General features: G+C 48.6%; 2 protein-coding genes across 5 annotated transcripts; one reads left to right on the top strand and one right to left on the bottom strand.

Annotated features, from left to right (window-relative positions):
- Window positions 1-5,404: 5,404 nt before the first annotated feature.
- Window positions 5,405-22,425, top strand: ppp1r26 (protein phosphatase 1 regulatory subunit 26). Of its 3 annotated transcripts, XM_004916642.4 has the most exons (4): window positions 5,405-5,535; window positions 7,960-11,268; window positions 21,200-21,296; window positions 21,583-22,425. In XM_004916642.4, the coding sequence occupies exons 2-4, from the start codon at window positions 8,015-8,017 to the stop codon at window positions 21,640-21,642; spliced, it is 3,411 nt and encodes a 1,136-aa protein (XP_004916699.2). In that variant the 5' UTR covers window positions 5,405-5,535; window positions 7,960-8,014; the 3' UTR covers window positions 21,643-22,425. The 3 variants fall into 3 exon arrangements, with proteins under 3 accessions (XP_004916699.2, XP_012824694.2, XP_004916700.2); XM_012969240.3 differs by lacking the exons at window positions 21,200-21,296; window positions 21,583-22,425 and adding an exon at window positions 15,468-16,465; XM_004916643.4 differs by lacking the exons at window positions 21,200-21,296; window positions 21,583-22,425 and having other exon boundaries at window positions 7,960-11,489.
- Window positions 22,284-26,434, bottom strand: c8h9orf116 (chromosome 8 C9orf116 homolog). Of its 2 annotated transcripts, XM_031892164.1 has the most exons (4): window positions 26,183-26,434; window positions 25,257-25,335; window positions 23,797-23,969; window positions 22,284-23,760 (listed from the first exon to the last, which is right to left on the bottom strand). In XM_031892164.1, exons 1-4 carry the CDS (start codon window positions 26,299-26,301, stop codon window positions 23,757-23,759), a joined length of 375 nt encoding a protein of 124 aa, XP_031748024.1. In that variant the 5' UTR covers window positions 26,302-26,434; the 3' UTR covers window positions 22,284-23,756. The 2 variants fall into 2 exon arrangements, with proteins under 2 accessions (XP_031748024.1, XP_004916698.2); XM_004916641.3 differs by having other exon boundaries at window positions 22,284-23,969.
- Between the last annotated feature and the right edge of the window lie 81 nt (window positions 26,435-26,515).

Here is a 26,515-nt window from a genome sequence, read left to right as displayed (position 1 = left end):
GTCTCTATTGGGGGCACTGTGTATGAGGGGGGGGCTGTCTCTATTGGGGCACTGGTGTATGAGGGGGGGGGGGCTGTCTCTATTGGGGCACTGTGTATGAGGGGGGGGCTGTCTCTATTGGGGGCACTGTGTATGAGGGGGGGGGCTGTCTCTATTGGGGGCACTGTGTATGAGGGGGGGGGGCTGTCTCTATTGGGGGCACTGTGTATGAGGGGGGGGGGCTGTCTCTATTGGGGCACTGTGTATGAGGGGGGGGGGCTGTCTCTATTGGGGCACTGTGTATGAGGGGGGGGGCTGTCTCTATTGGCGGGCACTGTGTATGAGGGGGGGGGGCTGTCTCTATTGGGGGCACTGTGTATGAGGGGGGGCTGTCTCTATTGGGGCACTGTGTATGAGGGGGGGGGCTGTCTCTATTGGGGCACTGTGTATGAGGGGGGGGGCTGTCTCTATTGGGGGCACTGTGTATGGGGGGGGGCTGTCTCTATTGGGGGCACTGTGTATGAGGGGGGGGCTGTCTCTATTGGGGGCACTGTGTATGAGGGGGGGGCTGTCTCTATTGGGGCACTGTGTATGAGGGGGGGGCTGTCTCTATTGGGGCACTGTGTATGAGGGGGGGGCTGTCTCTATTGGGGGCACTGTGTATGAGGGGGGGGCTGTCTCTATTGGGGCACTGTGTATGAGGGGGGGGGGCTGTCTCTATTGGGGCACTGTGTATGAGGGGGGGCTGTCTCTATTGGGGGCACTGTGTATGAGGGGGGGGGCTGTCTCTATTGGGGGCACTGTGTATGAGGGGGGGGGGCTGTCTCTATTGGGGCACTGTGTATGAGGGGGGGGCTGTCTCTATTGGGGGCACTGTGTATGAGGGGGGGGGGCTGTCTCTATTGGGGCACTGTGTATGAGGGGGGGGCTGTCTCTATTGGGGCACTGTGTATGAGGGGGGGGGCTGTCTCTATTGGGGCACTGTGTATGAGGGGGGGGCTGTCTCTATTGGGGCACTGTGTATGAGGGGGGGGGCTGTCTCTATTGGGGCACTGTGTATGAGGGGGGGGGCTGTCTCTATTGGGGGCACTGTGTATGGGGGGGGCTGTCTCTATTGGGGGCACTGTGTATGAGGGGGGGGGCTGTCTCTATTGGGGGGCACTGTGTATGAGGGGGGGGGCTGTCTCTATTGGGGCACTGTGTATGAGGGGGGGGCTGTCTCTATTGGGGCACTGTGTATGAGGGGGGGGCTGTCTCTATTGGGGCACTGTGTATGAGGGGGGGGGGCTGTCTCTATTGGGGGCACTGTGTATGAGGGGGGGGGCTGTCTCTATTGGGGCACTGTGTATGAGGGGGGGGCTGTCTCTATTGGGGCACTGTGTATGAGGGGGGGGGGCTGTCTCTATTGGGGGCACTGTGTATGAGGGGGGGCTGTCTCTATTGGGGGCACTGTGTATGAGGGGGGGGCTGTCTCTATTGGGGCACTGTGTATGAGGGGGGGGCTGTCTCTATTGGGGGCACTGTGTATGAGGGGGGGGGCTGTCTCTATTGGGGCACTGTGTATGAGGGGGGGGCTGTCTCTATTGGGGGCACTGTGTATGAGGGGGGGGGCTGTCTCTATTGGGGCACTGTGTATGAGGGGGGGGCTGTCTCTATTGGGGGCACTGTGTATGAGGGGGGGGGGGCTGTCTCTATTGGGGGCACTGTGTATGAGGGGGGGGGCTGTCTCTATTGGGGGCACTGTGTATGAGGGGGGGGGCTGTCTCTATTGGGGCACTGTGTATGAGGGGGGGGGCTGTCTCTATTGGGGCACTGTGTATGAGGGGGGGCTGTCTCTATTGGGGGCACTGTGTATGAGGGGGGGCTGTCTCTATTGGGGCACTGTGTATGAGGGGGGGGGGGCTGTCTCTATTGGGGCACTGTGTATGAGAGGGGGGGCTGTCTCTATTGGGGCACTGTGTTATGGGGGGGGCTGTCTCTATTGGGGGCACTGTGTATGAGGGGGGGCTGTCTCTATTGGGGGCACTGTGTATGAGGGGGGGGCTGTCTCTATTGGGGGCCACTGGTGTATGAGGGGGGGGCTGTCTCTATTGGGGGCACTGTGTTATGAGGGGGGGCTGTCTCTATTGGGGGCACTGTGTATGGGGGGGCTGTCTCTATTGGGGGCACTGTGTATGAGGGGGGGGCTGTCTCTATTGGGGCACTGTGTATGAGGGGGGCTGTCTCTATTGGGGGCACTGTGTATGAGGGGGGGCTGTCTCTATTGGGGGCACTGTGTATGAGGGGGGGCTGTCTCTATTGGGGCACTGTGTATGAGGGGGGGCTGTCCTCTATTGGGGGCACTGTGTATGGGGGGGGCTGTCTCTATTGGGGGCACTGTGTATGAGGGGGGGGCTGTCTCTATTGGGGCACTGTGTTGGGGGGGCTGTCTCTATTGGGGGCACTGTGTATGAGGGGGGGCTGTCTCTATTGCGGGCACGTGTGTATGAGGGGGGGCTGTCTCTATTGGGGGCACTGTGTATGAGGGGGGGAGGCTGTCTCTATTGGGGCACTGTGTATGGGGGGGCTGTCTCTATTGGGGGCACTGTGTATGAGGGGGGGCTGTCTCTATTGGGGGCACTGTGTATGGGGGGGACTGTCTCAATTGGGGCACTGTTTTTGGGGGGAACTGTCTCAATTGGGGGCCCTGTTTTTGGGGGGGACTGTCTCAATTGGGGGCACTATGTATGGGGCGGACTGTCTCAATAGGGGCACTGTTTTTGGGGGGGGAACTGTCTCAATTGGGGGCACTGTGTATGGGGGGAGTGTCTCAATTGGGGGAACTGTGAATGGGGGGGAGTGTCTCAATTGGGGGCACTGTGAATGGGGGGGAGTGTCTCAATTGGGGGAACTGTGAATGGGGCGGAGTGTCTCAATTGGGGGGCACTGTGTATGGGGGGGGAGTGTCTCAATTGGGGGAACTGTGAATGGGGGGGAGTGTCTCAATTGGGGGCACTGTGTATGGGGGGGGATGTCTCAATTGGGGGCACTGTGTATGGGGGGGGATGTCTCAATTGGGGGCACTGTGTATGGGGGGGCTGTCTCTATTGGGGGCACTGTGTATGAGGGGGGGCTGTCTCTATTGGGGGCACTGTGTATGGGGGGGACTGTCTCAATTGGGGGCACTGTTTTTGGGGGGACTGTCTCAATTGGGGGCCCTGTTTTTGGGGGGGACTGTCTCAATTGGGGGCACTATGTATGGGGCGGACTGTCTCAATAGGGGGCACTGTTTTTGGGGGGACTGTCTCAATTGGGGGCCACTGTGTATGGGGGGGAGTGTCTCAATTGGGGGAACTGTGAATGGGGGGAGTGTCTCAATTGGGGGCACTGTGAATGGGGGGGAGTGTCTCAATTGGGGGAACTGTGAATGGGGGGAGTGTCTCAATTGGGGGAACTGTGAATGGGGGGGAGTGTCTCAATTGGGGGCACTGTGTATGGGGGGGGATGTCTCAATTGGGGGCACTGTGTATGGGGGGGGACTGTCTCAATTGGGGGCACTGTGTATGGGGGGAGTGTCTCAATTGGGGGCACTGTGTATGGGGTGGGAACTGTCTCAATTGGGGGCACTGTGTATGGGGGGCACTGTCTCAATTGGGGGCACTGTGTATGGGGTGGGACTGTCTCAATTGGGGGCACTGTGTATGGGGTGGGACTGTCTCAATTGGGGGCACTGTGTATGGGGGGGGACTGTCTCAATTGGGGCACTGTGTATGGGGGGCACTGTCTCAATTGGGGGCACTGTGTATGGGGTGCGACTGTCTCAATTGGGGGCACTGTGTATGGGGGTGGGACTGTCTCAATTGGGGGCACTGTGTATGGGGTGGGACTGTCTCAATTGGGGGCACTGTGTATGGGTGGGACTGTCTCAATTGGGGGCACTGTGTATGGGGGGGAGTGTCTCAATTGGGGGAACTGTGAATGGGGGGGAGTGTCTCAATTGGGGGCACTGTGTATGGGGGGGATGTCTCAATTGGGGGCACTGTGTATGGGGGGGGACTGTCTCAATTGGGGGCACTGTGTATGGGGGAGTGTCTCAATTGGGGGCACTGTGTATGGGGTGGGGACTGTCTCAATTGGGGGCACTGTGTATGGGGGGCACTGTCTCAATTGGGGGCACTGTGTATGGGGTGGGACTGTCTCAATTGGGGGCACTGTGTATGGGTGGGACTGTCTCAATTGGGGGCACTGTGTATGGGGGGGGACTGTCTCAATTGGGGGCACTGTGTATGGGGGGCACTGTCTCAATTGGGGGCACTGTGTATGGGGTGCGACTGTCTCAATTGGGGGCACTGTGTATGGGGTGGGACTGTCTCAATTGGGGGCACTGTGTATGGGGGGCACTTTCTATGGGGGGCACTGTGTATGGGTAGTACTGTCTTTTAGGCTATTGGGGGCACTGTGTATGGGGGGGCAAACTGGTAGATAGTTATAACTCACTAATAACTGACTGCCTTCTCTCTATATTTGTATTTATATGTAGGAGTTGCTATATTGGTTCCCTTAGGTAGTACAGTATGAGGGTATAGCACATTTGTGTCTGATCCTGCCATTTCTACTATATAAAAGGAGAATTTTTTGAAAAAAAAAAATGGATGGGGTGTGGTAATTGGGGCGTGGCCACACAAGTGGGCGTGGTCAGAAAATTGCCTTGCTGCGCGCACCAAATCTTTTGGTCCCTCTTTTCATTTTTCAAACGTTGGGAGGTATGCCCACATTCCTGTTGTTTCAATGTACCCCCAACCCCTGTAGACTGTAAGCTCTTGCGAGCGGGGCCCTCTGATCCGATTGTTACTCTGTATATTCTTGTCTGTTATACTTTTTTTTTTAAAAAAATAGCCCAATATGTGCCATGAAAAGAATTCTAAAAAAATAGAAGAGCAGAAAGGAATACAAAACAGAGCCTCTGTCTATACTGTCCAATTGCATGCTGGGTATTGTAGTTTTATACTAATCCTAGCTGTAGGCTAATTGTTAGAAACAAACTACATTACCCAGCATGCAGTGGGACAGGCACACTAGGCGAGAAAAACTTTGGCTAGTTTACAAGCCCGACTAGGCTCCAAAAAATAGCCCCAACTGTACCTTGGCGGGTTTGCACTTTGGAAACCCGCCAGGGCTTCAAATGAGTAGCCCAATTTGGCCACCCTGTTATACGACAATGTAGTGGGCCACTAAAACGCAGGAACGAATGACAGAACTACAGCCCCCACAGTTCCTATACGTGTAGGGCAAAGCCGAGGGATTCTGGGAATTGTAGTACGGGAAGCGTTGGGAGGGATTCCGGTTGCTGTGGTAACGCAGAAGCGCCGAATTGCGTGCCCGTACGTGAGTCGCTGAGGAGGTGCGTACGCGGGATTGCGTGCTGGTGCCCGGGAGCGGAGAGCAGGCAGCCCTTAGTAGGAGGGGAAGGTATCGGGCTGAGTGCGCTCTTCTCCTCGCCGCTTCCCCGCACCCTGACGCGGACTCCGAGCCGGAGATGGAGCCGGGCCCTGCCCGACGGCTGTTCCTCCCCACCGGGTAAGTGTAAGGCTGCAGTAGGGTACGCACCGAGGCCTCTGTGCCAGGGAGGAGCTCCCCCTCCCTCCGCCTGGCTGCAGCCCATTGACAAGGCCGCTGGGGGTGGGGGGTGAGGCTGGGCCTGGAGCGCCGGACTGGCAGAGGCCATGTTTCCTGTAGTTATGGTAGTACTGAAACTCCCAGCAGGCCTGGGCCTTTGCACTGGTGTTTGGAGCATGCTGGGAGTTGTAGTTCAGCCACATCTGGACACACAACTTTATTACTGTACTTTACTATAGTGGCAGCCATAGCCCCCCTACCCCTGAGGCCTTACATGCACATTAACAACTCCCAGCAGGCCTGAGCATTTGCTTTGGTGTTTGGAGGATGCTGGGAGTTGTAGTTCAGCCTCAGCTGGACACACAACTTTATTAGAACAGTCCCTGTACTTTCCCCCCTACCCCTGAAGCCTTACATGCACATTAACAACTCCCAGCAGGCCTTGGTCTTTTCTCAGGTGTTTGGAGGATGCTGGGAGTTGTAGTTCAGCCACAGCTGGACACAGAACTTTATTACTGTACTTTCTCCCCTATTGGCAGCCATAGCCCCCCTACCCCTGAAGCCTTACATGCACATTAACAACTCCCAGCAGGCCTGGGCCTTTGCTTAGGTGTTTGGAGGATGCTGGGAGTTGTAGTTCAGCCTCAGCTGGACACAGAACTTTATTAGAACAGTGCCCTGTTCTTTTTCCTGCCGTCTATATAGAAGTTCCCCTAGTGGCAGCCATAGCCCCCCTACCCCTGAGGCCTTACATGCTCACTAGCAACTCCCAGCAGGCCTTGACCTGTACCAGTCGGAGCCAACATGGCAGCCTTATGGGGGAAGGGAACTCTGCTCACTGGGCTTCTCCTTGGACCTGAGGGCAATGAGTGAAGTTGGGACGTCCCAGTGGCCTTTGGCTTGTACTACAGATCCTAGCTGCATATTGTGGCAGGGCATGCTGGGATCTGTAGTCCAGTAACAGCTGGTAGATGCCAAGGGGACAGTATTACTGGTGTTTCGGGCCGGCCTGGTTGTTCACCTTCAACTATGTAGAGAGTATGATTCTGAGACAGTTTGCAATTGGTCTTCATTTTTTATTTGTGTTTTTTTCTAATTATTTAGCTTTTTTTATGCAGCAGTTCTCTGGTTGCTAAGGTGCCAATTGCCCTAGCAACCAGGCTTTGGTTCAAATGAGAAGCTGGTATATGAATAGGGGAGGGGCTGAATAGAAAGATAAGGAATAAAAAGTAACAATAAAACTGGAGCCTCACAGAGTAATAGGTTTTGGCTGCTGAGGTCAGCTATCTTGTGGTTGCTAGGGCTCAAATTACCTTAGCAACCAGGGCGTGGTTTGAGAGTTACTGATATATAAATAGGGGAGGGGCTGAATAGAAAGATAAGGAATAAAAAGTAACAATAACAATAAAACTGGAGCCTCACAGAGCAATAGGTTTTGCCTGCCGGGGTCAGTTATCCTGTTGCTAGAGCTCAAATTACCTTAGCAACCAGGGAGTGGTTTGAGGGTGACTGATATATGAATAGGGGAGGGGCTGAATAGAAAGATAAGGAATAAAAAGTAACAATAAAACTGGAGCCTCACAGAGCAATAGGTTTTGGCTGCCGGGGTCAGTTTGCAATTGGTCTTCATGTATTTTTGTTTTGTTTTTTTTATTATTTAGCTTTATGCAGCAGCTATCTGGTTGCTAAGGTACAAATTGCCCTTAGCAACCAGGCTTTGGTTTGAATGAGAGACAGGTATATGAATAGGGGAGGGGCTGAATAGAAAGATAAGGATTAAAAAGTAACAATAAAACATAAGCCTCACAGAGCAATAGGGTTTGGCTGCCGGGGTCAGTTTGCAGTTGGTCTTCGTTTTTTATTTGTAGTTACTTAATGATGTCAGTTTTCCTTAGGAGCTCTCCAGTTTGGAGTTTTAGCAGCTGTCTGGTTGCTAGGGTCCACATTACCCCTGCAACCAGGGAGCGGTTTGGATGAGATTCTGGTATGTGAATAGAAAATCGTAAAAAGTAAAATAAAACTGTAGTTTTACAAAGCAATAGTTTTTTGGCTCTGGGGTCAGTGACCCCCATTTGAAAGCTGCAAAGAGTTAAAAGAGGAATAGTGAAGACCAATTGAAAGGTTGCTTAGAATTGGCTGCTCTATAATAGAATCACCCTTTTAAAATATGGATTGGGCAGGGGAAAGTGTGAACAACTTTTGCTGGCAGTGCCCATATGTTTCCCAGATCACTATCCTGCAGTTGGTCAGACTCTGTGGCTGAGGGGGGGTGGCGTACAGTTGCTGCATATGTGCTTTAGTACTTTTCCTTGTATTGAAAAAGGATGATAATTTGCGTCATTGCTATATGAGTAACGAGTATCTCATGTGTTTATCTCTTGTTAGGATGTGAGCACGCCCCGGAACGGCCCAACTGTCGACCGCTGCATCTCCTGCTAGAATGTTTCTTGTGAATGCCCCTCCTCCTCTGGCTTCTTTCCAAGCAAAATGGGCACCGTTCGGGCAGGCCGCCGCCGCTTGTAGAATACCCGCCACATTCTCAGAGTCCGAGGACGATATTTCCAGAGCCGCTCTCTCCACACAAGTCCAGGGCATCATCAGCAACCTCCATAGCGACGAGTCTTCTCCTGAAGTGACCGGGGAATATGAGGGTATTATGCAGAAGCCTAGGAAGGGGGATTCTAATATCGAGAGAGGATTGAAATCCGGTGCCGCCGTGCTTAAAGGGCACACAAGAGAGAGCGCCACGGTCGTGGTCCCTTCCGAGTTTAAAGATAATAAAGACGATAACTCAGAGTTCGGCCCGCTGACGTTGGACTCGGATAGTGACGATTCTGTAGATCGAGATATAGAAGAAGCCATTCAGGAGTACCTGAAGAACAAAGGCACCAGTGAAGCCCCTGATGAAGGCAGCACCAAAAGCTCCTCTTCCGTCGCACAAAACGCCGCTGCAGTCAACGCTTCTCCCGTCAGCATGGTGACTACAAGTGACGTTTGCAACAGCTTCAGGCTGAAAGAGCGGCAAAGAAGCGCTTCCCCCGATAGCGTGAGCAGCGACGACTCCTTCGAGCAGAGCATCAAGGCCGAAATCGAGCAATTCCTCCACGAGAAGAAGCAGCAGAACAGTAAGAGCAACGTCGCTTCCCCGCCGAAAGTCCCTCGCGTCGAAGCTCCGGTGAAACCAAAGTTAAAGACCAATAAGACTTTCGAGAAACAAAACTCGAAGCAAGGAGGGTCTGAGCTGTTTCAGAAACATGTTTCTGATTCTTTCAAATGCCCCAGACCTAACCCAGAGACTACCAAAACGCAACCAAAGGCGAGTGTTCCCAAGCAGAACACCAAGACCGGCTTTCCGTCTCAAAAACCCACGCCGGTCGTCGCGGAAGAGCTGTCGGACTCGAGCAGCGACGACGGAATCGAAGAAGCCATTCAGCTTTATCAGTTGGAGAAGCAAAGGCAAGGAATAACGCCCACCGTCACGCCGGAGAAAGCCAAAAGTCCCGGCCCGGCTGATTTACAGACTGATACGGAAAGCAGGAAGAGGAAAAGTTCGACTAGCAAACCTGCTGCATTCCAGGATATCTCGAATTGCCAACCTCTGTTAAGCAAGAGAGCGCTCCTGTACGGAGAGGAACGTGAAACTGGCGTTCCGACGACTTGCAGAGCAGAGACCGCGGCGGAACTCATGTGCGCGGAAGCAATACTTGACATTTCTAAAACGATTCTGCCTTCTCAACCACAAAGCACTTACGTTATTCCTACGGGGCTTGCCCCGCCCCCTCCTGAACCCCAGTGTGACAGTGACAGCATGGTCGACAGCGACGACAGCATAGAACAAGAAATAAGGACATTTTTGGCTCGCAAGGCACAGGAGGAGACTGCCGGCGCCGCGTCTGTTAAGCAGGAGCCAATGACGGAAATTAGTCTCGACGCTGCAAATCAGTCTCCAAAATCGAAGCTCTCTCTGACGCACAAGAAAAAAGCCAGGTCTGTACAATCAGATTTAATAAAAAAGACTGTTCCCTTGGATAAACTGGGCTCAAACGTTGAGCAAAATAAGTGCCCTCAGCCGGACGAACGAGTACAAAGCACTAAGTGTCCCGCTAAAGTATCCGCACCTTTAGACATGAACGTAGGAACCGGAGAAAATGTTGTGGTTCCCGAGGTCTCAAACAGGGGCCGAGGCAAACACCGTGGACTTAGCAGGAGCTACTCCAGCGGAGATAAAAGTAGTTCCTTGGACAGCGACGAAGATCTCGACACTGCTATAAAAGATCTGCTCAAGTCGAAAAGGAAATACAAAAAGCGGCCCAAGGACGGCAAATCCCAGTGTAAGAAGCGAGTCCGATTCAGCGAAACCCTCAGCAGGCCGCTCGACGTATCCGACGACTCCAAACACCCGAGAAGTCCACCCTTCGTCAAAAGCTGCCTCTTAAATTCCACCGCCGCCAAGGAAAACTCTTCCGAGAAAAGGAAAGAGGAGAAGGCGGTTGTCGCCGAGAGAAATGTTCCGTCGGTTTCTGCTTCTCCCCAGTGTAATCGAGACGGGCAGCCTGTGCCAGCTTGTGCCTCCGGGGAGCTCGACGGCAAAACGCGTGGCTTCCACGATGCCCAGGACAGCAGCTCCGTGGATAGCGACGACAGCATAGAGCAGGAAATAAGAAAGTTCCTGGCCGAAAGAGCAAGAGAGTCGTCGACGCTTATAGCGACACAAAGCGAGACTGTTCCGTGCCCCGCGGAGAAAAATAACCCGCCTGTAGATCATAAACAGACAGTTTTGCTAAATCCTACGCCTAAAACTGTTCTTCAACCGGAGACGTCTAAAAACATTTCCACAGCAGCCCCTTCCCGGACAACCGTGGTGCAGCCGTTGCACGTCGGTAAACAACCCGTACTGCCACAGCCAAATTCCCGCCATGCGGAGGCGGGGACGGGAATGAGCCCCCAGGGTGCACCGAATTGTTTCATAATAAAGAAAGAATGTTTAGTAGAGAACAGTATCATTAAACCCATGGAGCAGTGCCTTCCGACTGCTCCCGGACGGGTGATCATGCAGGCAAATCTCAACAGCCCCCAGCATTTGCCCGTGGGGGGTAACTTCGTAGCCGGGTTGAAATACGTATCCGGCACTGAAAAGCAGCTCCTATTAAACGTAGGGAACACCGGCCCGTCCAAGTTGGCCACGGAGATTTGCAAAAGCATGGTGCATAATTCCCGGCTGGCCAATTGCCCGCCCCTGGACAGGAAAGTGCCCGTTTTGGACAGATCTAAAGAGTTACCGACCATTAACATCATTCCTAAGTCGCCCCTGGTCCGCTCCGGGCTGTATCTGGTCACCACCAAAGTGTGTAAAGAGAACTCGCCCTCCTTGTGTCTCCCCATTAACACGGCAGCCTACGAAACGGGGATCAATCTAATGAGCATCCAGTACTGCCAGGTGAACCCCCAAAAGCCCCCGTGCGTCGGCGGCCCGTCAGTTACCCCACAGAAAAGCTCAGACAGTAGGGGGTCCCTGCCCGGCCATGCCGGAACCCCGCCCCTCTTTATAACCAGAACCAGAGAGTATAAGGCAGCGAGAGAGGGCGTAGAAAGGGAAGGCAGAACCAACCCAAACGAGGCAGCCAATCATGACTTAGTAGCAGACGCTGTTAAAAATGTGAAGGAAATCAAAAATTCACAGGAAGGCAAAAATGTGTAAGTACTTTATTTCCCCCCCTCCTATGTATCGGTTTTGTAGCTGTATAGGATTTCTGTAAATACCGGAAGGATAACATGACGGCATTACTAATCATGTCGGCGCATATAATGCGCGCGTTCTTTATAGAGGCCCCTCCCACTTTTTTTGGGTTCCCTTTCCCTTGGGAATTTTTATTTCCACGTTTAAACAAAGAAATGCAATATTTTTTAAAATTGTATAGAATTTTTTATTTTTGCTCTTCATGCACGGCATCCTGGGAAAGGGACACAAGGAATATCAGTTCTTAACTTGCCCTTTAGTTTCTCTGTATAGTTTTTTTTTTTTTTTTTTAAAGGGGTTGTTCACCTTTTTGAGTTAACTTTTAGTAATATTCTTGCAATTGGTCTTCATTTTTTATTTGTAGTTTTTTTAGTTATTTTGCCTTTTGTTCGGCAGCTCTCTAGTTTGGAATTTCAGCAGTTATCTGGTTGCTAGGATTCAAGTTACCTTAGCAACCAGGCAGGGGTTTGGTTAATAGTCTGAGAAGGTTGCAATTAGTCTTCATTTTTTATTTGTAGTTTTTTTAGTTATTTTGCCTTTTGTTCGGCAGCTCTCTAGTTTGCAATTTCAGCAGTTATCTAGTTGCTAGGATCCAAGTTACCTTAACAACCAGGCAGTGGTTTGGTTAATAGTCTGAGACAGTTTGCAATTGGTCTTCTATTTTATTATCTGTTTTTTGTTTTTTTTTATTTCAGTTTTTGTTCGGCAGCTCTCCAGTTTGGAGTTATAACAGCTATCTGGTTGCCAGGGTCCAAACTACCTTATCAACCAGGGAGTGGTTTGGATGAGAGACGGGTATATGAATAGGGGAGGGGCTGAATAGAAAAATAATTAATAAAAGTAACAATAAAACTGGAGCCTCACAGAGCAATAGGGTTTGGCCGCCGGGGTCAGTTATTTTGTTGCTAGGGCTCAAACTACCTTAGCAACCAGGGAGTGGTTTGGATGAGAGACTGAAATATGAATAGGGGAGGGGCTGAACAGAAAGATAAGGAATAAAAAGTAACAATAAAATTGAAGCCTCGCAGAGCAATAGGGTTTGGCTGCCGGGGTCAGTGACCCCCATTTGAAAGCTGCAAAGAGTTCACAAACTATAACAAATAAATAATGAAGACCAATTGCAAAGTTGCTAAGAATTGGCCATTCTATAACATACTAAAAGTTAACGTAAAGGTGAACCGCCCCTTTATGGAATTCAAGAACAGATAGAACCCATGCGTTGGACTGCGCGAAGCTGCACGATTCCATTAGGCATGTTTAACGTCCCCCAAGGCTTCTTAAAGGGATACCGTCATTTAGCCGCCATTTCTAATTTCATTAGTAAAATGAACATTTTTGCACTTTAGAACAGGAGAAGTGAGGTTCTTATGGCCGTATCCCCCCCCCCCCCCCCACGCGACACACCTCTATATCACCCCCCATAGGGCATTTTGCTTTCCGGCATTGCCACGCCCACTCGTACATTCCAGGCGCTGACGGGCGGCACATCACGTTTTGGGAATTACAATCTCGTGTAAATAATTGAAACGATTGTATTTTTGCTCTGTAAAACTTCAGCTTTAACAGATTTGTATGAAATTTTGTTTTTATTTCCCCCCCCCCATCTCTTTCGGGATCCAAGTACTGAAAGCGTTGCTATGCACTGATTTGTATCGTTTGTTTTTTTTATATTTCATTTTAAAGGGGCGGTTCACCTCATCGACTTTAATATGTTATAGAACATCTTATTCCTAGCAACTTTCCAATTGGTCTTCATTGTTTATTTGTTATAGTTTTTGAATTATTTGCCTTTCACCTCTGCTTCTTTCCATTCTTCAAATGGGGGTCACTGACCCCGGCAGCCAAACCCTATTGCTCTGTGAGGCTCCAGTTTTATTGTTATTGTTACTTTTTATTCCTTATCTTTCTATTCAGCCCCTCCCCTATTCATATACCAGCCTCTCATTCAAACCCCACTCCCTGGTTGCTAAGGTAGTTTGGACCCTAGCAACCAGATAGCTGTTATAACTCTAAACAGGAGAGCTGCTGAGCAAAAACTGAAATCATTAAAAAACTACAAATAATAAAAAATGAAGACCAATTGCAAATTGTCTCAGAATATTACTCTCTACGTTGTACTGAAGGTTAAGGTGAACATCCCCTTTAATTACTCTTAGTCTTCGGCTTGGAAGGAGCAGCTTCGTACATACATTTCCTTATAACGGAGGCAGATACTTGATAACTAGAGTTGCATTTAGGGCCGGTATAGACCTCGGGCTAATGGCACCATATATGTCTTGTAGTACTCCAAGGTTACTATGGGGAGGCAATTTCACTAAACTCTGTTTATATAGTGAATAAAGTGCCCCCTATTGTAACATATAGGGATATTATAAGCCCCCGAGGAGTTCCTTATAATATATAGTGAATAAAGTGCCCCCTATTGTAACATATAGGGATATTATAAGCCCCCGAGGAGTTCCTTATAATATATAGTGAATAAAGTACCCCCTATTGTAACATATAGGGATATTATAAGCCCCCGAGGAGTTCCTTATAATATATAGTGAATAAAGTACCCCCTATTGTAACATATAGAGATATTATAAGCCCCCGAGGGGTTCCTTATAATATATAGTGAATAAAGTACCCCCTATTGTAACATATAGGGATATTATAAGCCCCCGAGGAGTTCCTTATAATATATAGTGAATAAAGTACCCCCTATTGTAACATATAGAGATATTATAAGCCCCCGAGGGGTTCCTTATAATATATAGTGAATAAAGTGCCCCCTATTGTAACATATAGGGATATTATAAGTCCCCGAGGAGTTCCTTATAATATATAGTGAATAAAGTGCCCCCTGTTGTAACATATAGGGATATTATAAGCCCCCAAGGAGTTCCTTATAATATATAGTGAATAAAGTACCCCCTATTGTAACATATAGGGATATTATAAGTCACATGACTCACTGGAACTTGTATATTATAATAAAGTACCCCCTGTTGTAATATGTGAGGATATTAGAAGTCACCTCGTGCCTTTATATGGTCATGGAATTCCTCTGGGATAATATCCTTATTTTTTACAATAGGGGGTACTTTATTAACTATATATTATAAGGCACTCCTCTGTGACTTATAATATCCTTATATTGTACAATAGGGGGTACTTTATTCTCTATATAATATACAAGAGCCACAACTAACCTTTATATGGTCATGGAACTCATCTGTGATCCTTATATTGTTCAATAGGGGGTACTTTATTCACTATATATTATAAGGAACTCCTCAGTGACTTATAATATCCTTATATTGTACAATAGGGGGTACTTTATTCACTATATATTATAAGGAACTCCTCTGTGACTTATAATATCCTTATATTGTACAATAGGGGGCACTTTATTCAATATATATTATAAGGAACTCCTCGGTGACTTATAATATCCTTATATTGTACAATAGGGGGTACTTTATTCACTATATATTATAAGGAACTCCTCTGTGACTTATAATATCCTTATATTGTACAATAGGGGGCACTTTATTCAATATATAATGTATAAGAGTCACAACTAACCTTTATATGGTCATGGAACTCATCTGTGCTCCTTATATTGTACAATAGGGGGTACTTTATTAGATATTTTATAGATTATTCATGGCTCTCGTGTATATTCGGAAGCCAGTTTGTGACTACACAGTCGTAGCCTTTAGAAGCTGTAAAAAAAGAAATATAAGAGCAATTCTTTTTTGCACCATATCGGAGGTTCTGTTCAGGATCCTTACTAGGGGATTACGCAATGGAAGTAATTTGCACTATAAATCTAGCGGAACATTATGAATTTAGCACAGTGGGCGGGGACGGTAATTTTTTTTTCCAAATAATACAACACAACTAACTACACCGCCCCTTTAATGTAAGTTTTTGACTATTTGTGTTGTAAAAATTAATTACATTTCATTCCCGCGCTTTTTTGTTCTCTCTATAAGCAGAGTTTCACCCAACCGTTACCGTTTCATACTTTAGTTGCCCTTGAAAAGGGGCCGGTTCACCTTCGAAATTAACTTTTAGTATGTTAGCCATTCTTAGCAACGTTTCAGTTGGTCTTCATTTTTTTTATATCGTTTTTAATTATTTGCCATCTTCTTCCCTCTCTTTGCAGCTTTCAAATGGGGGTCACTGACCCCGGCAGCCAAACCCTATTGCTCTGTGAGGCTCCAATGATGTTATAGTTCTGTTTGATCACTTATCTTTCTATTCAGCCCCTCTCCTATTCATATTCAATGTCTCACTCACACCAGTGCTTGGTTACTATGGTAATTTGGACCCTAGCAACCAGCTAGCTGCTACAATTTCAAACTGGAGAGCTGCTGAATAATTCAAAAAACACGCAAAGTTAAAAAAAATGAAGACCAATTGCAAACGGTCTCAGAATATCACTCTGGACATCGTACCAAAAGTTAATTTTAAAGGTGAACAGACCCATTAAATCCTAATGTGTTAAACTGGCCCAAACTGGAATCTGTTCTTTCAAAAAGTAGGAAGAAATAACCATTTTTATATGCCGGAAATCCAGCTGCAAAATTGCTCTTTCTGCAAATCCTGGCCGGGGAGGAGGGACTAAAACACTGATGTTACAAATTGTAACAACCAATACAATGAGTACGTCGGAGGCACGTTTAACCCCTATTACCGTATAAAACTGGGTCGATTCATTTCAGTTATAGCCTGATTGGTCAGTGGAAACTTGAGCACTAACGTCGGTAACCTTGTTGCCCCCCCATTTGTGGGTGTTTGGCTAATGGTGACCTTTTTTGTTCTATAAAGAGGCTGAAAAAAGCCGATTCTTCTCCGAATCCCGAACCCTAGTTTTCATCCCTTTGAATTAGCAACTATACGTTTTATAATCCCTTTCTATAACAATGTAGCGGGGGGTGTGGGAGGAGTTTGGGCGGAGTTTTCTGTTCTTCCCTCGCGATGTAAATTCTATGGATTCCCATTAACGGAAGAGTTGTAACTTATTTTGTATATACGTACTGACCATGCTGCGCATCGCCAGTCGCCATGAATTTTCCAAAATGTTTGTTATCGAAGAGATCGAGAGAAGAAAAACGACTATTTGTGTGCAGGTTATACACCTAATAAAACATTCAGATTGTTTCCGTTTCGTTTCTTGTGTGCGGGAAGCAGCGGGGGTCAATGTCGTGTTTGGGGGTGAACGTAGGAATGGGAATAAGCAGTGGAAGAACGGGCTTTGGTTATGGGGCGTATGTTCTATAGTGGGGGGTGGGTGAGTTTTTGACCAATGGGTAAGTGCACTTATATAAAAATAAATTACCAACAGTAAAGGCGGGCTTACACGGGCAGATTTAAGCTGCTGATTTCGGACCATTTCCGCAGGTTACCCACCTATGTGTAGGGACCCCCACATCCAGATCCAACAGATCGAGGACCTTATTGGTGCGGCCCTTGCTCCGATTGGCTTCTATTCCCGTCCTTGTAATCTGATTGGATTGCTCCAGTACCGCCCACCTTGATGGATAAATCGGGGGAAAGAGCATAAAGAGCTACCGTATATACAATGGTCAATTTTAGTCCTTTCAAGAGCTTCCAACGTGAGGGCCAATGAACCCCCAGGACTCCATGAGCATACTGCTTGAAGACAACTGCCTGCTCACTAGTGCAAGGAAAGAGTAATGAATGGGGTGGGGGGGGGAGGGTCATAGTGTATCAAATCACTAACTTGAGCCTTTACTTGTAAAATTGCACGAGTCAGGTGATCTTTCTTACCTACCTCATCTTCTCTGAAGTCTGAAGAACCCAACAGGGAGTCTTGAGATATAAAGGTAAGATGGCGGCAAGGCGCTAGGTCATAAAGATCCCTGTGCTGGTTCTCCTGTTTGGAAAAAATTACACATGGCTGAGCGTAACATATTGCCAGCCCCAAAGTATTACCTTTCATAGTAAGTTGGGTTAAAAAAAGACGTACGTCCATCAAGTTCAACCATAATGCCTATATATAACCTGCCTAACTGCCAGTTGATCCAGAGGAAGGTGAAAAACCCCATCTGAAGCCTCTCTAATTTGCCGCAGAAGGGAAACAATTCCTTCCTGACTCCAAGATGGCAATCGGACCAGTCCCTGGGGCAACTGGTACTAAGAGCTGTACTACTAATTCAGGGAGAGAATTCCACAGCTCTCACTGTAACAAACCCTTTCCGAATATTAACATGGAACCTCCTACGGAGTGGGTGCCCTCTTGTCAGCTGGAAGGACCTACCGGTAAATAAACCATTAGAGAGACTATTATTAGTTTCTAGGCACAGAATTTATTATTTGGGGATCTGGGTTAACCCCAATCTTTTGTCAAATACTGAATACCCTTTACCAGCTTAGTTGCCCTTCTCTGGACCCTCTCTAACTCAATAATTTCCTGTTTGAGCACTGGAGACCAAAACTGAACAGCATATTCTAGATGGGGCCTTACCAGCGCTCTGTAAAGGGGAAGAATAACCCCCTCCTTCCATGAATCTTTGGTCTTCCTTGACTTCTAGAAACGCCAATGGAGGAAATGATCCTTGTGACCCAACCTGGCCAGTCTTCCCCATAACTGAGACTTCGCATACCCTTTACCAGCTTAGTTGCCCATCTCTGGACCCTCTCTAGCTTGATAATATTCCGTTTGAGCACCGGAGACCAAAACTGAACAGCATATTCTAGATGGGGCCTTACCAGCGCTCTGTAAAGGGGAAGAATAACCCCCTCCTCCCATGAATCTTTGTTCTTCCTTGACCTCAAGAAACACCAATGGAGGAAATGATCCTTGTGACCCAACTTGGCCAGTCTTCCCCCATAACTGAGACTTCCCATACCCTTTACCAGCTTAGTTGCCCTTCTCTGGACCCTCTCTAACACAATCATGTCCCGTTTGACCACTGGAGACCAGAACTGAACAGCATATTCTAGATGGGGCCTTACCAGCGCTTTGTAAAGGGGAAGAATAACCCCCTCCTCCCGTGAATCTTTGTTCTTCCTTGACTTCTAGAAACGCCAATGGAGGAAATGATCCTTGTGACCCAACTTGGCCAGACTTTCCCCATAACTGAGACTTTGCATACCCTTTACCAGCTTAGTTGCCCTTCTCTGGACCCTCTCTAACTCATTAATGTCCCGTTTGAGCACTGGAGACCAAAACTGAAGGGCATATTCTAGATGGGGCCTTACCAGCGCTCTGTAAAGGGCAAGTATAACCCCCTCCTCTGGTGATTCTTTGTTCTTCCTTGACCTCTAGAAACGCCAATGGAGGAAATGGTCCTTGTGACCCAACTTGGCCAGTCTTTCCTTATAACTGTGCCCTAACCAACCTAGTTGTGCATCTCAGGACCCTCTCTAGCTCGATAATATTCCCTTTGAGCACTGGAGACCAAAACTGAACAGCATATTCTAGATGGGGCCTTACCAGCGCTCTGTAAAGGGGAAGTATAACCCCCTCCTCCCGTTAATCTTTTACCTTCCTTGCCCTTTGAATCAAGTAAATAATTAGAAGGAGGCAGTTTGGTTTGGCCAATGGAGGAAATGATCCTTGTGCCGTTGGCCTAAGTTATGTTGGGCTGCTTGGGTCCTCAACTGAGTAGTCGGTGGGATTCAGATATGAATGTTCTTGTGCCACTACTGTAGAAGAAGTGGTGGCCCCCTAGCCGATGATGATGATGGAGGCCTTTGCAGACATGTTAGGAGTGGACCATCTCAACAGGCCAAAGCAGTCCTTGCCCAACAGGATTTTTTAACCTGAAGATGGACGATTTTCAGATAAATATCGGTCAGTAAGCCCCATGTCTGAGCCAGCAGGCTGCTGATTGGATCTGGAGGGGACAGTCGGCAGCTTCTATTGGCCCCTGTACGGCCGGCTGTCCCTCTGAGAAAGTTCTTCAGAACCTGCAGCTGGAAAATAACTGTCAGAGAACAAAAATAGACGAGTCACAGGAATATTTCTAATGAGTCCCGCGGGGAAGGTCCTTCATTGTAATTATCAGCCAAACAGATGAGGCAGATCCCTGGGGCACGAATAGACTCTGCAACCATATCCCTCCTGTTCTCTGGGCAACACTAATGCCTCAACCCAAAGGATTCTGGGAGTTGTAGTTCATTGCTAGAAGGATCGTTCCTTGATTTAAAGCTTTTATTTATAAGTGTTGCAGAATAAACAAGGTTACCGTATGGTAACGTATACATTGAGCTAAGGGGGCCCAGCCTGAAGGCCAGTTAGGGGGGGATTTGGGGTGAGTGCTTATTTGTGCCCTGGGTACCCCTGGAACTATAGCGGGGTGACTGTTACCCCAATGTTTCTATATATCTGTAACCTTGTTATGGGCTAAGGGGGCCCAGCCTGAAGGCCAGTTAGGGGGGGATTTGGGGTGAGTGCTTATTTGTGCCCTGGGTACCCCTGGAACTATAGCAGGGTGACTGTTACCCCAATGTTTCTATATATCTGTAACCTTGTTATGGGCTAAGGGGGCCCAGCCTGAAGGCCAGTTAGGGGGGGATTTGGGGTGAGTGCTTATTTGTGCCCTGGGTACCCCTGGAACTATAGCGGGGTGACTGTTACCCCAATGTTTCTATATATCTGTAACCTTGTTATGGGCTAAGGGGGCCCAGCCTGAAGGCCAGTTAGGGGGGGATTTGGGTGAGTGCTTATTTGTGCCCTGGGTACCCCTGGAACTATAGCAGGGTGACTGTTACCCCAATGTTTCTATATATCTGTAACCTTGTTATGGGCTAAGGGGGCCCAGCCTGAAGGCCAGTTAGGGGGGGATTTGGGGTGAGTGCTTATTTGTGCCCTGGGTACCCCTGGAACTATAGCGGGGTGACTGTTACCCCAATGTTTCTATATATCTGTAACCTTGTTATGGGCTAAGGGGGCCCAGCCTGAAGGCCAGTTAGGGGGGGATTTGGGGTGAGTGCTTATTTGTGCCCTGGGTACCCCTGGAACTATAGCGGGGTGACTGTTACCCCAATGTTTCTATATATCTGTAACCTTGTTATGGGCTAAGGGGGCCCAGCCTGAAGGCCAGTTAGGGGGGGATTTGGGGTGAGTGCTTATTTGTGCCCTGGGTACCCCTGGAACTATAGCAGGGTGACTGTTACCCCAATGTTTCTATATATCTGTAACCTTGTTATGGGCTAAGGGGGCCCAGCCTGAAGGCCAGTTAGGGGGGGATTTGGGGTGAGTGCTTATTTGTGCCCTGGGTACCCCTGAAACTATAGTGGGGTGACTGTTACCCCAATGTTTCTGTATATCTGTAACCTTGTTATGGGCTAAGGGGGCCCAGCCTGAAGGCCAGTTAGGGGGGATTTGGGTGAGTGCTTATTTGTGCCCTGGGTACCCCTGGAACTATAGCAGGGTGACTGTTACCCCAATGTTTCTATATATCTGTAACCTTGTTATGGGCTAAGGGGGCCCAGCCTGAAGGCCAGTTAGGGGGGGGATTTGGGGTGAGTGCTTATTTGTGCCCTGGGTACCCCTGGAACTATAGTGGGGTGACTGTTACCCCAATGTTTCTATATATCTGTAACCTTGTTATGGGCTAAGGGGGCCCAGCCTGAAGGCCAGTTAGGGGGGGATTTGGGGTGAGTGCTTATTTGTGCCCTGGGTACCCCTGGAACTATAGCGGGGTGACTGTTACCCCAATGTTTCTATATATCTGTAACCTTGTTATGGGCTAAGGGGGCCCAGCCTGAAGGCCAGTTAGGGGGGGATTTGGGCTAATGACACCGTATTATTATATAAATAAATGTTCTTTTTATATATCTCGTATAACAGTAGAATACTGAATGCTGTACCCCAGACCCATAGAATTTCTGACCCTGATATGTGACTTTCCTTCTGTTTTTCAGCCCCAGTTCATCTGATCTGGAACCGTATATCGTTCTGTCTCCAGAGAAATATAAGAGATTCCCTTACGGTACCCTGCGCCCCAGCTGGCTCCGTGAGGTAAGTACGCCCCCTAGTGCCCTCTATGTGTATTGCCCTGATACCCCCTGTGCCCTACAGACATTATACATCATTCCCTGCCATAATCTACACTCTGGGGGGCGGGTTTATCAGGATCCAATCAACCTGCCTGTATGTTTTTAAAGTGGGAGGAGCCCGGAACAACCCAACTCAGACACGGGGGGGACATTGCTGGGACCCCTATCCCTCACTATAGGAATATTCTTTCCTAATAACCTGGCAAATATGGTTTTTATTATTTTTTTTTGTTTGTTTTTTGCTGTAGAGCAAATACAGGGAATGGATTCTGCCGGCGAAAGCCCCGCGAGGGCAGCGGAAGACATGAGAGAAGGCAGCAGTGGTAGAACCTGGTGGGGGGGGGCAGACACTTGCGCCCCCTGCTGGGCCCCTGTTGTACCAATAAGGGCTTCACTGTAACCATTCAAACGTTCTGTTCTATTTGATTCCAGTTCAGTTTATTCTGTTCCGTATGGATCAGGGGGGGGGGCACAGACGTCAGATTGAGAAAAATACCCCACGGGCCCCTGTACTTTACCCACCCACCCAACAGTACCAGATCAACATGGTTTATTTTCCTATAGGGATTAAATGCCAGAGTTATGGGTAGTTCCCCCCCAATGGGGAGAAGGGTGGGCTAAGGGGGCCTTTATATGAGGCAGGCCCCTATAAAGGACAGATAGCTGCCCCCCTTAGCCCACCCTTCAGCAAACCTTCCCCCCATTGGATGCCATTAAAGAAGAAATATATAGAAAATAAAGCAGAAGAAAACATGGTGCCCCTAGAGTAATACCCCAGGCCGGGGCAGTTAATATATAGGAGCACTGGCCTGTGGTGAGTATTATGACTGGGGGGGGGTGGTGCCAAACATTAGGACCCCCAAGCAATCATTTCCCTTCCCATAAACACCCCCCCCTCCCATTTAGTTCATTCCGTCACCCCCTTTTCCCAATAAATGGCGTCTGTAGCTCAAATTCCGCTCTTTATTCAATTTTGCTTTTTTCTAACAGTTTTACTAAAAAAAAAATTACATTTTGGAGAGGGAAATTCTGTCTGTTAATTGGATAAAAAAAGATGTTTCCTTCCAATAAAGGTTTTGTGTTGGTTTCTATGTCTGACCCCCCCCATCTCTTCATTGTCCCTATACAAATATACAGAGAAAGGGCATTAAATAGAGCCCAGAGTGATGGTTAACAATGGGAGGGGGCGGGGCTTAATCAGATCTGGAGCCGCTAATGGGGGGGCGGAGCTTAATCAGATCTGGAGCCGCTAATGGGGGGACGGGGCTTAATCAGATCTGGAGCCGCTAATGGGGGAACGGGGCTTAATCAGACCTGGAGCCGCTAATGGGGGAACGGGGCTTAATCAGACCTGGAGCCGCTAATGGGGGGCGGGGCTTAATCAGATCTGGAGCCGCTAATGGGGGGACGGGGCTTAATCAGATCTGGAGCCGCTAATGGGGGAACGGGGCTTAATCAGATCTGGAGCCGCTAATGGGGGAACGGGGCTTAATCAGATCTGGAGCCGTTAATGGGGGGACGGGGCTTAATCAGATCTGGAGACGCTAATGGGGGGTTGGGGCTTAATCAGATCTGGAGCCGCTAATGGGGGGAGGGGCTTAATCAGATCTGGAGCCGCTAATGGGGGGACGGGGCTTAATCAGATCTGGAGCCGCTAATGGGGGGACGGGGCTTAATCAGATCTGGAGCCGCTAATGGGGGGGCAGGGCTTAATCAGATCTGGAGCCGCTAATGGGGGAACGGGGCTTAATCAGATCTGGAGCCGTTAATGGGGGGACGGGGCTTAATCAGATCTGGAGCCGCTAATGGGGGGTTGGGGCTTAATCAGATCTGGAGCCGCTAATGGGGGGACGGGGCTTAATCAGATCTGGAGCCGTTAATGGGGGGACGGGGCTTAATCAGATCTGGAGCCGCTAATGGGGGGTTGGGGCTTAATCAGATCTGGAGCCGCTAATGGGGGGACGGGGCTTAATCAGATCTGGAGCCGTTAATGGGGGGACGGGGCTTAATCAGATCTGGAGCCGCTAATGGGGGGACGGGGCTTAATCAGATCTGGAGCCGCTAATGGGGGGTGGGGCTTAATCAGATCTGGAGCCGCTAATGGGGGGACGGGGCTTAATCAGATCTGGAGCCGCTAATGGGGGGACGGGGCTTAATCAGATCTGGAGCCGCTAATGGGGGGGCAGGGCTTAATCAGATCTGGAGCCGCTAATGGGGGGGTGGGGCTTAATCAGATCTGGAGCCGCTAATGGGGGGCGGGGCTTAATCAGATCTGGAGCCGCAAATGGGGGGACGGGGCTTAATCAGATCTGGAGCCGCTAATGGGGGGCGGGGCTTAATCAGATCTGGAGCCGCTAATGGATCCTAAACCCACAGATATAGGGAAAATGTAGCCGACATAGAAAAGATGGTGACAAAGTATCTAGATATATAATATCCTACATAATCCCATTCAGTGGGAGGGGCCCATGAGTTTGTAGCTCCGGTGGAAATTCAGCCTATCGGCGGCGGTGATGAGATTGTCCGGCCCACTCACGTAGCTCCTCTCCGTGGACGTGTTGAACCCATGGTTCCGGTACATGCCGCATTTCACCGCTGTCTCCGAAAATTTGTCCGAGATGCCGTTAAACGTCGTCTGGAACGACGGAAATGTACTGTTAGTGTGTTATAGAATGGCAGCTTTTCAATTGGTCTTCATTATTTATTTCTTATAGTTTTTCAATTATTTGCCTTTGAATTCTTTGCAGCTTTCAAATGGGGGTCACTGACCCCGGCAGCCAAACCCTATTGCTCTGTGAGGCTCCAGTTTTATTGTTATTGTTACTTTTTATATCTTATTTTTCTATTCAGCCCCTCCCCAATTCATATTCCAGCCTCTCATCCAAACCACTCCCTGGTTGCTAAGGTAATTTGAGCCCTAGCAACAGGATAACTGACCCCAGCAGCCAAAACCTATTGCTCTGTGAGGCTCCAGTTTTATTGTTATTGTTACTTTTTATATCTTATTTTTCTATTCAGCCCCTCCTCAATTCATATTCCAGCCTCTCATCCAAACCACTCCCTGGTTGCTAAGGTAGTTTGAGCCCTAGCAACAGGATAACCGACCCCGGCAGCCAAACCCTATTGCTCTGTGAGGCTCCAGTTTTATTGTTATTGTTACTTTTTATATCTTATTTTTCTATTCAGCCCCTCCCCTATTCACATATCAGTCTTAAATTCAAATCACACCCTCGTTGCTAAGGTAACTTGGACCCTAGCAACCAAATAGCTGCTGCAATTCAAAAAACCACAAATAAAAAATGAAGACCAATTGCAAACTGATCCCAGCAGCCTAAACCTATTGCTCTGTGAGGCTCCAGTTTTATTGTTATTGTTACTTTTTATTCCTTATCTTTCTATTCAGCCCCTCCCCTATTCATATACCAGTCACGCTCTCAAACCACTCCCTGGTTGCTAAGGTAAATTAGACCCTAGCAACCAGATAACTGCCGAAACTCCAAACGGTAGAGCTGCTGAACAAAAAGTAAAACAATTGAAAAACTACAAATAATAAAAAAATGAAGACCAATTGCAAATTTTCTCAGAATATTACTCTCTATATCGTAGTAAAAGTTACACAAATGTGTTGTTCACCTTTACATTAGCTTTCAGTACGATGTAGACAATTTGCAATTGGTCTTCATTTTTTATTATATGTAGTTTTTTAATTGTTTTACTTTTTGTTCAGCAGCTCTCCCATTTGGCATTGCAGCAGTTATCTGGTTGCTAGGGTCTAATCTACCTTAGCAACCCACTGATATCTGGCTGAATATTAGTTTCCCATTGGGCATTGCAGCAACACAGTCCTTACTGGCTGTAGATCAGCTGACCTAGGGCAGTTACACCCCATGCCCCCCCCCAAAACATAAATCAGCTTGCTTACCGGCATTTCATGGACCGTGGGGGGTCGGCTCCCGTATATCTGGTTAGAGGTTCTGTATAAAGGGTTGTCAGTCTTGGGTCTGAAATGAAACGGAAAGATATTATCCATCTGCCCCCCCTACTGGGTTCTGTTACTATGGTTACTGGCCCATCTGGGCTGTCTACTGGGGCAATTGACCTTGGGTGGAACCTTTATGTGGACGGCCCCCCTCGGATTGTACCATTCTCTGCCGGGCACAGGGGAGTATCGCTGGAAGAGATTTGGGGCAGAGGATTGGGGTGAAGGGGTTCAGGGTTAGGTATTGGGGTATATATATATATATATATATCTTTATACACAGTGTCCCTCCCCAATCATCGCTCCAGAAACCCCGGCTCTCTATTGGCCGTCACTGGAAAAAAATCATTTTAAAGGGGATGTTCACACTTTGCAGTTGGTCTTCATTTTTTTTTGGCGGGTTTCAGTCATTTAGCTTTGTATTTAGCAGCTGGAATTTCAGCAGCCGCCTAGTTGCTAGGGCCCTGGCTACCCTTAGCAACCAGCCAGTGGTTTGAATCTGAGACAGGACTACGAATAGAAGGGGGGACTGAATAAAAATATACGGAATAAAAAAAACCAATAATAACAATGGAAGCTTACAGAGCAGACGGTTGATAAGCTGCCGGGGTCAGTGACCCCCATTTGAAAGAAGTAGAAGAGTTAGGAAAATAGTTTATAAACTATAGACAATAAATAATGAAGACCAACTGCATACTTGCTTGGAATAGGACATTCTATAACTTGGCTTAAAGGTGAACTCCCGCTTTATTTGTACCATTACTAGTGTAAGCACTGACCATTACATAGCAACCATCACTCAGTTGGCCCTTAGGGGCCCCAGATCTGCCAGTAAAACCCCTACTCCCAGAGTGCATTGCGCCACATACCTGTACCCCCGTCTCCACGTCTCTGGTTGGTTGAACTTGGGGGGCAGAGACTCACTCACCCTGTAGAAGTCGCAGGTTTGGGGGTCGGAGGATGTTCCCTGTGCTGGACTCTCCGACATCTTGGGGTTCCCTTGGGGCAGGAGGCTGGCGGCTTGTGTGAGAAACAACTTCTGTTTAAACAATCCCTGACTGCTTGGCAACCGTTGCTAAGAAACCACTAGAGGGCAACCGGAGCTTCCTGCAGTCAGCCATAGCAAAGCGCACAGCCCGCTGTATAACGGGAAGAGTGCAGTTAGCAGTGTGACCAGCAGGTGTCGCTGTGGTACCCGGGAA

This window comes from Xenopus tropicalis, chromosome 8 (genome assembly GCF_000004195.4).
Source record: "Xenopus tropicalis strain Nigerian chromosome 8, UCB_Xtro_10.0, whole genome shotgun sequence".
Taxonomy (NCBI): Eukaryota; Metazoa; Chordata; class Amphibia; order Anura; family Pipidae; genus Xenopus; species Xenopus tropicalis.
This window is presented reverse-complemented; position numbering and strand designations above follow the sequence as displayed.

Coding starts and splice junctions, on each gene's coding strand:
- ppp1r26 (XM_004916642.4), top strand. CDS start 8,015: ATGTTTCTTGTGAATGCCCCTCCTCCTCTGGCTTCTTTCCAAGCAAAA. Junction 11,269..21,199: donor TCACAGGAAGGCAAAAATGT/GTAAGTACTTTA, acceptor TCTGTTTTTCAG/CCCCAGTTCATCTGATCTGG. Junction 21,297..21,582: donor GCCCCAGCTGGCTCCGTGAG/GTAAGTACGCCC, acceptor TTTTTGCTGTAG/AGCAAATACAGGGAATGGAT.
- c8h9orf116 (XM_004916641.3), bottom strand. CDS start 26,301: ATGTCGGAGAGTCCAGCACAGGGAACATCCTCCGACCCCCAAACCTGC. Junction 25,336..26,182: donor ACGTGGAGACGGGGGTACAG/GTATGTGGCGCA, acceptor GTTTCATTTCAG/ACCCAAGACTGACAACCCTT. Junction 23,970..25,256: donor CCACGGTCCATGAAATGCCG/GTAAGCAAGCTG, acceptor CCGTCGTTCCAG/ACGACGTTTAACGGCATCTC.